This window comes from Euprymna scolopes, chromosome 15 (assembly GCF_053919585.1).
Source record: "Euprymna scolopes isolate OS-2025 chromosome 15, ASM5391958v1, whole genome shotgun sequence".
In the NCBI taxonomy this organism is placed as follows: Eukaryota; Metazoa; Mollusca; class Cephalopoda; order Sepiida; family Sepiolidae; genus Euprymna; species Euprymna scolopes.
Window position 1 is genome coordinate 112255227 of NC_136496.1, and position 13319 is coordinate 112268545.

The window sequence follows — 13319 nt, forward strand, 5'->3', positions numbered from 1 at the left end:
CTCAACTTCTGTAGAAAACTGCATTTAAATAAATATACATGTATGTACATTAATGTTAATTTATTTTTAGCTATTTCTTATCCAACTGACGATGGCTCACATGGTAACATCTCAGGCTGGAACACTATAAATTTTAGTTTCGGTTTTGATTTTAGCCGATAGCATCCAACATTTTTTTTTTAACTTGAAATAATGACTATATGTTGGTAACAATATAATATGAAATAATTGATAGAGAATTGACTATATAATAATATATACAAAATCTGGATAAAGTCAAATATCAATAAGTATATTTTATGACTGGACAGCATCGCTATCGGAAACCTGATTCAATTTCAAATTTGAAACTATAACTTAATAGTTACATGTAAATTGTCAAGATTAACAATCCCTTATTTGAAACTAGATGTAACTTATCTGCAATCACTCAAAAGTATATTCATTTACAATTTGTTTTGCTTACCTATACCATCTCCCACCACTCAGAAATATTACTATTTCCATCATAACTCTGTATGAACGAATAAAAAGTTACACCCCACCCCCCTTTTTAAAAAAAAGGTGACCACTGGAAAATCATTCCAAACCAAAAAAAATTATTTCTGGAAGGAATTTAATAAAATTACATTTTATTCTTAATAACACACTGCAACAATCCATAAAAACAATTGACAAACCAGAATCGTACACTGATTTTATACAAAGAAAGCTATCGATGACAAAGAAATGAGATAAAAGACTGATTTTACTTTATATATTAGAATCCCCCTCCATTTATTTTTCTGATATGGCAGAAATTTTAAATTTCACAAAGCACTGAAAATACTCCCACTATTATATAGCCAGCTTGTTCATTTCACTAGATACATAAAAAACATGTGATAGAGTTGCCACTTGTTTCTACAAGCCAATTCAGCTTTTCCGGAATACACATTAGATGTGCTAGAGTTTTATTATTCAGTGCTAGTTTGAATCACAGGTTTTATCTAGGGGAAATAATTAAAAACTCAATTTTTACTAATTATCTTTAGAAATTGTTTTCATTAATAATTTATTTTTTACCTCATTGTTTTTCGTAATTTTTGGATATTTTAATTCCTGCGACATGAAAATTAAGTAGATTCCATTGGTTTTTACTTAAAATTCAATATTTTAAGTTTTATTAATGAAAAAAGCTTTCAAAGACAACTAGGAAAAATTTAGTTTTTAGTTACCTCCCCTAGATAAACCCCGTGATTCAAACTAGTGCCTATTATTCTTTATTTAACTTAATTCTGGAACACTAGTTTCCAAACATGCAGCAAAGTGTTCTCTCTTAAAATTCATCTGTTAGCAGGTATTGAAAGTTTGGGTTACCCTTCTTAACCCTTCATTGCCGGACGAGTAACAGATTGCATACTATAATTCTTGTAGGATGTCATACATATTTCCATTTCACTTCATATGTTACCTCTTCTTGTTATCTAACAAAGATGAGTGCTGAATACCTGCCCCTTATGTCTGACAATCTATAATGCATAGGTCTTTCCTCTAGTCTTATATACAGACTTCAGTATGTCAACTGAACTGTAAAATAATGTCAGAAAGTAAAAACCTTATAAAATCACATAATGCACTTCATTACTGATCATAAAGGAGAGAAACTGAATGCCTACTAGACACTATCCTCGAGTGCCTAAGGTCTCTCTGTACAGGGGTTTGTCAGAAATTCTGATATGAGGACACTTCATTGGAAGTAAACCCTGACTAAATATTCAAAGAAATGGTGTGCTATCTCCTCAAGCCATCCAGCACGTCCCTCAGTTTGCAGACGGGGGCACCCCCTTTAGCAATAAAGGGCAGCTTTGAATAAGAAATAAAAAGCCGTGGACAATGGGGAAATCAAAACAACATATGAAAGAAAATAAAAACACATACTGGCAGGTCGGCACCCAGGATAAAAAGGGCCCTTCAACCCGTTCATACGCCAGGCGGGAAGATGCAAACAATGGTGTAAACCTTCCGAACTCTGGAAGTGGCTCTCCAACCATGACAGAGGATAACCAGGGTCAGCCATCAGGCCTTGATAACAGAGGTCCTGGCCCCCAAACATCAAATTCAGCAACAAGAAGAAAGAAAAATACAAGAGGCTTAAAAGCTCAGCCGTGGTCTGTTGCAGAAAAGAAGGTGCTATTGTTTTGCTACCACTACTCGAAGTTCGAAAAGTGGAGCAAAACATCCACTGACATTCTTACCGAGAAAATCATAAAACTATTTGATCACATCAATATTGCAACTGTAAATTACACGATCGGCTTAGGTTGGGCTGCCTTCACAAGAAACAAAACTGCTCTAACTGCTAGATGTATGCCATACATAATCAAAGTGGAAATCATTAACGCATACATCGTTACTGTGTTCATATACGCACTTGAATGTGTCAATTAGACTGTAAAATAGAAACTTTCCAAAGCCACATCATGTGCTTCTTATATTATAAGATTATAAACTATCTGATCATATCAGTATTGCAGAGTTGCGAAAACTCATTGTCATCCCACCAATATGCTTTGCCATCAAATGTAAAATCTTTGAGATTGTTTGGTCACATCAATTGTTCCAGTGTCTGGCTATACAAAATATGCATTGAAGGCAAAATACAAGTAAGCCAATGACAAGCTTGACAAAAGAAAAGATGGATAGACAATGTTCATGAATGGACGAACATGAAGATAAACCAAATCAACACCTTTGATCCAGTCATGTTGGTGCCTATTCTGCCGTTAGCAGAGAAAACATTTAATAATAAATTTCTGATAAAAGAATATCTCACTTAGCATTGCATTTTTAAAACTTTCTTCATAGTTTATCGTAGGTCTAAGGATAAAATCAGCAGAATAAGAAAGATAGTCATTTACTTTGCTTCGCGGCCAGAGAAAAAGTGATCGATCCTAATTTTCTTTTCTCCGTTTCTGCTCTACAAATGCACTTATATGTTGTCACTTAACATTTATGTACAGTCTTATTTTTGCTGCATATTCCATGCATAAATATTCACATCATGTGTAAATAGCAATCAATTTTTGTGTCTTTCTTTTTGTTTTTTTTAGTTTACACCAGTCTTGGTTAGATAGTAGGTCACTGGCTCTTAGCAATGCCCTCCTTGGTACATGCATTATATAACAAGCAAATAAATTGGGAAGTGGTTTACCCAAGTGATTCATCTTTTATTCATTAACTACCGAGATATGATGTTAACCAGATATTAAGCTCATACAGGGGAGAATTAATTCAATGCATCTCTCACGTGCATCTTGTCCACATTACATAGAAGTGAAACTTGGTGTCTTTATAATCAGCCAAGAGAAGAAATTAGATGTGTTTGATTCCAATTGCCTTAAAAGGATTCTAGGGATCAAACAGAATGATCGAATTACCAGCCAAGAAATAAGAGATCACATTGACAAACAAGTAGTATCGTCAATAAACACAAACGATATCTAGGCTGGCTCAAATATACTCTAAGATTGGTCTCAGGGAGAATTAACAACCAAGTACTCCAACTGCCCTCTAATGGGAAAAAACAAAAATGAACTGGAAGCAGACAATTGAGAGAGATTTGATTGCAATGAGAAGAAACTGGAGGGGCTCCATGGATCTGGTTTCAGATCAAAACAGATCTGATACTTTGATTGCCGCATGTGTAGGAAGACACAAGAGTTCCTAAGTCTAAGTAAGTCTGATGCATTGATATGAAGATCAACAGCTTTAGCAGATAATTGAGAACTCAATTTTATAATTCTGCACACATACCCATTACTCCCAACATCCTTATTACAAAATATACCTGATACACATTAGAGACAGTAGACCCGCTGAACCATGAGTATTGGAGAGTGAGTTTGTAAAATATTTTTAAAAAAGTCCATCTCCTCAACAAGAAAAAAAGTGATGTTATACGAATAGAGTGAGAGAGAGAGAGAGATATCATTACCTGACACAAAGCTTGTTTTCATGACTAAAAAAAGATAAGTGATGGTTGTAAATTATTAGTTAAAAGTAGAAAATAGTATATTAATTTGTTACAACAGCAGAATATCATTTTTTTTAATCTTTTAATTGCAACTGAGAGTATAAAAACCTATTGAAGGGAGGTAACTCAAGTTTAATAAGTACCAAAATTCTGTAGTTCCAAAACGCCTTTCTATAGATATGAACATACTACTAGCTAAAGGACTTTAACTGGTGCCTGATCAAAATGGAAAATCATAAACCAGCTGAACACTAAAACCAGCCATTCAAAATTCCTATTTATTTGCTTCCCCACAAAGTTTTAAATGTGGAACAGATTCAGCACCCTCAAAAGGATTCAGGAGGGGCATTCTGGATTGGGTTAAAAATAAAAAAATGTCCCAGTTTAGAAGGACGTCTCCTTCACTGACTGAGGCAAGAAAAGATGAAATGTAATGTCTGAACAACTACTACAGTTTGTTCATAGCCAGTTCTGTGCCTGAACCTAAACATGAATGCCGTGAACAAAGCTAATTTCCTAGAACTGTCCACCTGTATAACTGTTCTGCTAACCTGCTTTCCAACTGACTACAATAGAGTTGTCTTCAAGTCTAACGTAAAAAATTCTTGTTGAACCATCCCCTTAAATAATCAAATTATATCAAATTTCCACTACTAACTACTGTTAGTCTTATGACTACTGTACACTTGTTAACCCTTATCCTCGAGTGGCCCTCAGGCTTTGATAAACAGTGACTCCTTCGTAGAAAAAAAAATTCAAAGTCTGTTTCAACTAAATGGGGATATGCATATGTTGAAATGCTGTTCAACCATGGGTTATGTCTTTATTTGTGCTTAGCTACTTAACCTATAACACTCCATAGATGTCGCAGCATCAAAAAAATCATGTTTTATGTTTAAAAAAAATAATTTGGAAATATTTGTAGACATGAAAAGATTTAAGATAAAATATAATTAAAAAATTTATTCCTTTAACTAAAATAATTTACTAAATTTAATTCAGTTTCCTTTTTACTTATAAAATCAGACATTTCGTATACTATAATCTTACTTCATGCTTCTTTGAAATATTACAAAAAAGCATACGAAAGAGTTAATATTTCTAGTTACTTATTCTTTATTTTAAAATCTAGTTATAGTCAGTTAACGTCTTCCCTAATTTTCTGTATTGCTGCTACTGGAACCGCTGAAGAGACAAAATACTTCCTTCACTATTTTCTCTCACATCAATATCTCCCTTGTGCAAGTATTTTTTTTATTATTAACAGCTTTTTCCAATTTTTTTTATCAAGAAATATTGAAAAATACTTTTAAATCTTTTTTTTTTTTTTTATAAAAATTATTGAAAACAAATATAAAATTTCAAATAAAAACTTTAAAAAATGTTGCTGTGTTAAAAACGCAAAGAAAGACTAATTGTGTCATTTTATCTGTATAATTGCTATTTTTTATTGTATCCTTTTCAATAATGTCCTTTTTTATATTTTATTTCAATAAACCGCTTCAAAATACAAATACTGAATGACAAAAAAAAGCGAAGAGACTAATTTGCCTCATCAGCAGACACACTGAAAATTAGGGAAGACGTTAGCTGACTATAACCTAACATCCTGCAGATTATTTAATGAGCATAAAAAAAAATAATAATCTTGGGAAACTGATTAAAAAAAATAATACAACTCAAGAAAATTTAGTAAAAGAAATGAAAGAACAACTTTTGACATTTTTGCTTCCCTCAAAACAAATTAGAATTTTATTTCATCTTTCTATTGATTTCTTTATGTGTATATAACTAATAAAATTTGTATATTGAAAATATTTCAGATTAGAATTCAGAAATCTTATATCGAATTTGAAACTTAAAATGAAATTACAAAAAATAGAATGTTTTGCTAATTTGTCTAACAGTAAAAACTAGTGAAACATTTATAATGAAAATATTTAATTTTGTTGGTCATTGTAAGATCATTGTAAATACAAATATCCTGTCTTGAAATTTCAACAGTTTCAACTAGTTATTTTAAAGAAAAAATTCTTAATTCTTATACAGTTAAAAACAAATGCAATAGATTCAAGACAGTTTGATAGCAAGGCAAACGACAACAAAAAATGTACAATTTGTGGTGTAAAAAGCAAAACCATAATAAAAGCATGAATTGTTTGATTTCTCCAGGCTAAAGTTTATGAAATTATACTAAATGTTAACTATTTTTTTTTTTTTTTTTTCAGATTTGATCCATTACTGAATTTATCCTCTCTCAACATCAGGTTGAGTTTGATAAAAGTGTTTCTGTGGAACAAACTGGATTCAAACTTGGCACAGCCAAAAACAGATCCATTATCGTGTGTAATAAATAAAAATTCTTCAAATTTCTACCTTGTGCTTTTTCAAAGATGACCATCAAATCTATTAAAATGCATGCTATTCCTAAACTAATCATCGTTATCGGAGTTCTCACAAGTTGCAATCAAATAAGGTAACATTTCAAAAGTGGATTACATTCGACAACTGGTAAGATAATATTTTAAAGACAGTATCCAAGATTGCTGACAATTAAACCTTTCAAATGTTTACAAATTGTTAATTAATCGAGCCAAAAAACATCAATTGGACAGAGCCCTTCCCCGCATAAGGTTTTGCATTGTCAACCAAGCTCCAACTTCTGTTCCATCACAGCAATATTGCATCCCCTGTGCTTGTTTTATAAGTACTTTAATGGAATATGCTGTGACAAACTTGCAGTAGTGATGCCCAACCTCTCGACGTATATACTCTCGACTAACCCAACAAGCAGCAAATCCAATGCCTTCACAGTAGAGGTCGCATAACGTGGTAGAACTTTCTACTCTAAATTTCTTCCCTTAAACTGCTAGTCTTTGGAATTCTCTCCTTGTGCCCTGCTTCCCTGACTGTACTAACCTGCAAACATTTAAGTATAATGTGAACAGACATCTTGCTGCTCAACTCCCTACTTAGTGTCCCTGTAGGCATGATGTCTAATTCATAGTATCATGTGTCAATCTGCCTTGTTTGGAGTGATAATGAGTAAAAAAAAAATAAAATATATTTAAAAATTGTAATTTGTCATTAAGTATGCTATATTATTAAAACTCTGTGGAAACTGCTTGTTATTTTGTCTCCATGCACAATGGCCGATAATGTCATCCATTAAAACAGAGATGAGGGATAACCGGGCACAATGGATGACATCACAAAATGATAATGTCATGCATTAAAACAGAAGAGGGATAAGTATAGTCTCATCAAAATGATGACATCACTAAAAAAAATTGACATCATCCATTAAAAGAGAGATCCAAGATAACTGAATACAGAGAATTATATCACAAAATGACGACAACATCCATTAAAACAGAGATAGGGGAAAGGTAACTGGGCACAGTGGATGACACCACAAAATGATAACATCATCCATTAAAACAGACATGGGAGTTAACTAGACACAGTGGATAACATCATTAAACTGATGCCATCCGTAAAAACAGATTAGGGATAATTGGGCATTAAAGCATAGATGGAAGATAATTGGTCACAAAATGATGACATAATTCTTCAAATAAGAGAGAGAAAAGAGAAGAGGAGGGTAGAGAGAAAGGGGTTGGTGGAATTAAAACCTTTATCTAGATGACTGCCGAATCAAGTAATATGCTAAATATCTTTCATAATCTGACCATGAAGCTGGATTTATTTCCAAGATTGCATTCACAATATATCTTCACCTACTTTAGAAAGTTTTATGCTTTAAATTAATAGGCTGATTTAAAAAAAAATAAAAATAACTCCCTTAATGACAATAACATAATAATATCAAATATCCAGAGTTTTAACTTTATACTTATTTAATATTATATGGTTACATTTGTCTTTAGTTTCTTTTTATTTATTTCCAGGCTATGTAAACACATATGGTAGAAATTTGATGATTTTCAATGCTCTTTCTACATAACATAATTAGGACATTTTGAAAAAAAAAAAATGTGTTAACATTTAGTTTTGGATTAAATACTAATGCTTTTTGACTGAGGCAATTACAAATCAACCTTTTCTAATTTCATAAACTTCAGCTTTTCAATTTCTGGAGAATTAGAATAATCCATGACAAAAGCCATTTTGTTTTTCATTGTGGAAAAACTGAAACGAAATTTCAAGATGGCAAAAAAAAAAAAACATTAACAAGAAAATATTTAGCAGTTTGCATGGTCACCATGAGCTTCATAAAAAAAAAAAAATAGAAAAAATACACAGGCACACAGAGACAGTTTTCCAAAGAAAGACATTCAAATTTATACATATTAAAACGTTATTCTGTAAGCCAGGCTTTCAGATGGTTATTCTTGACCATTAACACTTCTTTTCTTCCCTAGTTTTCAATATATTTCTATATTTTCATGGAGTGGTATAATGTTTAATTAAAAAAAATATTGTTCATTGTTATGAAATAGTTAATAATTATTTACTAATTTTGATGGGAGATAAATATATTTCTAATTAAAAATTCTTTAAGAAAATATCCTGTAGATTTTGGATGTTTATATTTTAATCAAATATCTGGGTTAAGTTAAAAGTGACCTTTGCAATGACATAACACAAATATCTAATGAAAAATGTATGAAATTTCATTAATTTTTAGAATAATTTTTTATCTTTATTGTGTAAATAGTTTCATGATGTATTTACCATAATGTTTGTTTAACATGCAGAATGTTGGTAGTTTGAAATTAGAGCCTATGATTTTATATTGAAATAAGTAATTATTATCATTCCATGAGTAATTTAGAGTGATATTTCCATTCCTGTAATCTAGAAATATTTGTTATTGAAAGAAAAAAAATATGAATAAAATCCTCAGGGAAGGCCAAAGAACTATTTGACCAAAATATAAATAAAAACAATGAAAACAGTACTCCAAATGCCTCATGAAATTGAAATGAGTATAAACATATGTGTGTATGTGTGTGTATATATTATATTAAAATTATAAAGATAAACATTATCTTTATATTTGAGCCCATCAAGATAAAAAAGCTCTTTATACTAGATCGAGCAATTTAAAAAAAAAAAGAAAAATTGATGAAAATAAAAATTTAATAAATAATATTTATTTACTTTTTATATCTTTTCAAATTTATGTTTATGAATGATACGTTTTTTAGCAAATGTTTATTCTTTGAAAATCTATGGTTTAAGGATTTTTCTTTATCATAATTCCATGTTTGAATTTTTGATGATTAATAAATATTCTAATTTATTTAATTTTATCATCAATTTTCCTTGTTATATATATATATATATATATATATATATATATATATATATATATATATATAATGTTTTGGAAGTAGCCGACAGAATTTTGGGATTATGTTGTACATGTGTAAACAATGAAAAAGGAACCCATAAACATAAGTCTGGATACACTTGGTTTCCAAGTTAGGGACCATAAAAACAAATACTGATCAACATTCTTTATTATAAACATGTAATGTATATAATATGTGTACACAGTTATTTTTACTTATGGGAGAGATAAACACTATCCCTGTGGGAGATAAAATAAGACTGGGTCTGGTGATGCCACATGCACCAACAAAACCATAAAAAAATTAATATCAGACAAATATAATAGCCGTGAAGGCCAGGGGAAAGACCTGAGAACCATAATCATCAAGAGATCCTTTGGTAGTTAACATAAAGGACCCAATTGGCATCGCGCAATCGTTAATTTTTCTTATTTCAGGCAGAATACAACAGATCTAATACCAGTAAATACATAGGATCAGCACAAAATCTAGACTATGTAGAGGAAGAAACAAGTCACAAAAAAGCTATTCCCCGCTTCCTTTGTTCCAGCTTATTTGATTTGGTCTAGTGGTCTATCAATTTGCCGATTTGATACCTCATTATGGAACTCTTTCTGCTGACTGTTTTCCTCCTACCTGTAGCCTTGGTCTTTTCAAGACTAAGGTCAATAGGCATCTTCTGTCTTTATGATAATCATTTTTTGTTCTGGTTAGCTCCTTACATCAAGTGGATTCACACTTTGTCTGGGGGTGATTTTCTGTAATAGAGTGTGGACGCGCATATAGCAGATGTAAGCAAATGACCAAGCCAGGTGTGAGGTGATGTCACAGCAAGGAAAATGATTATAAAAAGAAGAACATGTGCACAGACCGATGATCATGGTAGAAATAGGACAGAGATAGATGTGTTACACACATGGGCCAAGAGCGGCAGGCTTGAACAAAAGAGGCATTATTTTGGAAAGTACCTGGAAATAAATGTTGTTTCAACAAGAAAAAGTGAGTAGAATTATTCCTTGGCTTTGGGTTCCTTGCGATTGTTTGTATACAACATGTGGGTCCCAAGTATGAACATGTAACACCTACATTACATTTCTTTTAAAAGAAATAGACCTGCCATAGAGTACTATTACAAAAGCAACCACCGCACAATAAGGCTCCTTTGTACGTATAGAACATAATCCCAAAACTATGCCATCGATTTTCCAAATACCATATATATATAGCTATAACTGAAAGCCTGTAAATACAAAAAGACCTATATTCGACTCAGCAGAAAGCACACCCACATATAAGTAGTGACACAAGAAGCTCATGTGAAAAAAATGTAATATCATGAATTGAACATTGACAATTTTTGGCCATGCACTGCAAAGTCTGACACTTCAACCGGTCAGAATGACAAAACAGTCTTTGAGACACAAGACAATGCTGCTTTCCATGCAAGGTAGCTGTAGCTGCAGTGGTAGTAGTAGTAGTAATAATAGTAGTAGTAATAGTAGTATGTCCATGCGGAGACAGACCAGATAGACTTACGCATGTGAAGTGTCTGTCCCTCGTAATAGGGCAAATAAACATGTTGCTCTGACAAGGGTTTTCCAAACAGAGGTGACTGAGGCATAAGATCGTCCCCTATGGCAGCATTAAAAAGAAACAACTTACAAAACTGCTTTTTAATTGTTAAGATGCTGCAAACGTAGAGGGTCAGTATCTCATGGCAGAAGGACATTAAGTGACCTCGTTTTGTTGTAGAGCTTGCATATGAATAAACCACGCCAGATTTTTTAAAACATATTTTGAATTTGCAATAGTCAACACATTACCTTTAAGAGATTCGTCAAAAGCCCATATAATAATATGTCAATTTCATGTTCCTATATATATGTTATCACCTGTCACCCAAAGATTCAATGTAAAAAAAAAAAAAAAGAAAAAAAAAAAGGTAATTAAAAAAATTTGATCTGATGTTATTGTATCGAATGTGACACTAAAATACACTTTCTTGGTCTCCAGGCTAGGATCAAAGTGTAGTATGTGTTTTGTCCAAGGATGAAAAAAATATTCCAAGATATACATTTGTACCAGACGTCTATAGAATGGAAATATGTTACAATCTCCTATAGTTTTCGAGATAGCTAAATATAATTTGAAACTTTATTAATCAGAGTTCTTGGTCTTTAGGCTGTTTCATGTTTATTCCCTATTCCCTCGTCAATAAAATGTTATTACTGTAAATAATTCAAAACTTTTGCAAATTTGGGTTTATCTTAAGTAGAACAGCCCTTGGAGTGAATGTGGTATCGTGGTAACAGATATTTCTAGTTAAGAACAGGATAGACAATTTTAAGTATTTGAGACCAAGGATGATCAACAAAACCCATTATCTCCACACTTTTGAATAGTCGTGTGCCTAATTTATTCATAATGTATTTTTATATTTTGTGCAAATAAATATTTCAAAGTGTAGTATTTGTCCTGTCCAAAGATGATATAATATTGCAGGATATTCATTAATCAAATAAGTATGTTTCAGTATGAACAAAGGTGTTGCAATAATATCATGGCATCTGTGTTCATATTGGATGTCCATAGAATGGAAATATGTTAAGTTGCTACAATGGATACAATTGTGAAATTTCCATGTCATGCTAGTCCTTTTAATTAAAGGTCTCAAGAAATAGAAATACTGAGGTTTATATTTGTGATGAAGATATCCCTATATAAAATAAGTTGAAATTTAAAACATGCCTTTTGTTAAAAATAAAATACAAATTATCTACATCACTATATTCTATGCAGTTATAAAAATCTTGTGTTTTTATATAAGGTAGACATGATCATTTTAAATCATAATCACATCCACTGAATTAATATCAGAAGACTTTGATTAATTAAACATAGAAGTGGCAAAGTTTAAATTGACAACTTTATTTTATTGCAGATTTGGCAACTATCGGTAATTTTAAGTTCAGTTTGGTTTGACAATTCATCAAAGACTGACACCTAAGCACCATTTACAATTGCAAATGATATGATCAATTTACTGAAAGAAATATATGATGAATGAATAATTTTATAAAATGGAGCTATCGATTGGTCACCTAATTCATGTGATTTAACACAATTGATTATTTTCTTTGGGTATATGTAAAGTCCCATGCCAACACTGATAAACCAGACACAAAAGACCACATTTGATGTGTTATTGCCAAAATACAGCCTAATTTAATGCATAGAATCTGTGAACTTCAAAATTATGCCACATAAGCGCAGGACCATATGCCTGACATTGAATTTAAATTATAAATACCAAAAATTAATCTTCGGATTAAACTACATATTTGTATAATAAAAATATTTTTCTGCGATTTATTTTAATTTAAAGTTTGCCATCTCTAAAAAAAAAAAAAAAAAAAAAAAAAAAACACTATATATGCTCCTTACGTTTTTTTTTTAATTGAACTATTAAAACTATAATGTTTGTACATGATAATTAGACATAAAATAATACATTTCAAGTAAAAACATTAATACATAATTACGTGTCATGTCGAAATTAGAATTCCAAAAAATGATTGGGTAGAAAGATGATTTTTTTTATTATTATTATTTAGGTTCACCCCTAACGAGGCATATCGTCACTTGGACATATGAGACTACTATTTGAGACCATGCCTAGGAAAGATTAACAAGATGTTGGTTTACATTACATTTAAACTTCTGCAGATTAGTACAGTCAAGAAAGATGGTAGTAGGAAAGGAATTCCAAAGTCTACCTGTTTGGGGGAAGAAACTATTAGAATAGAAAGCTTTCTGGCATTTTGGGACCTCAACAATGATGGGGTGAGATTTTGTTGTTAAGTGTGTTTGCTGGGAATATGTACATCGAAGGGGCACGAGTGCAACGAGTTCATCAGAGCACATTCCATTAAAATATTTGTAAAACAGGCACACAGAGATGCAGCATTGTGGCAATGGGACAG

The 13319-nt window shown here is 31.6% G+C and overlaps 1 protein-coding gene across 50 annotated transcripts in view; it reads right to left on the reverse strand.

Annotated features, from left to right (window-relative positions):
- The window catches only part of LOC145294072 (uncharacterized), a 616260-nt gene that overhangs the window by 296840 nt on the left and 306101 nt on the right, over positions 1 to 13319 (reverse strand). For 28 of the 50 annotated variants that reach the window (XM_080141097.1, XM_080141077.1, XM_080141121.1 and 25 more), the window contains one exon: positions 10873 to 10968. The exons of 19 other annotated variants lie outside the window; for them this stretch is intronic. In XM_080141097.1, coding sequence (XP_079997223.1) covers positions 10873 to 10968 — 96 coding nt within the window. Of the gene's footprint in view, positions 1 to 3976; positions 4001 to 10872; positions 10969 to 13319 lie in introns of all 50 variants that reach the window. 3 more of the 50 variants (XM_080141083.1, XM_080141087.1, XM_080141085.1) reach the window with 1 other exon arrangement.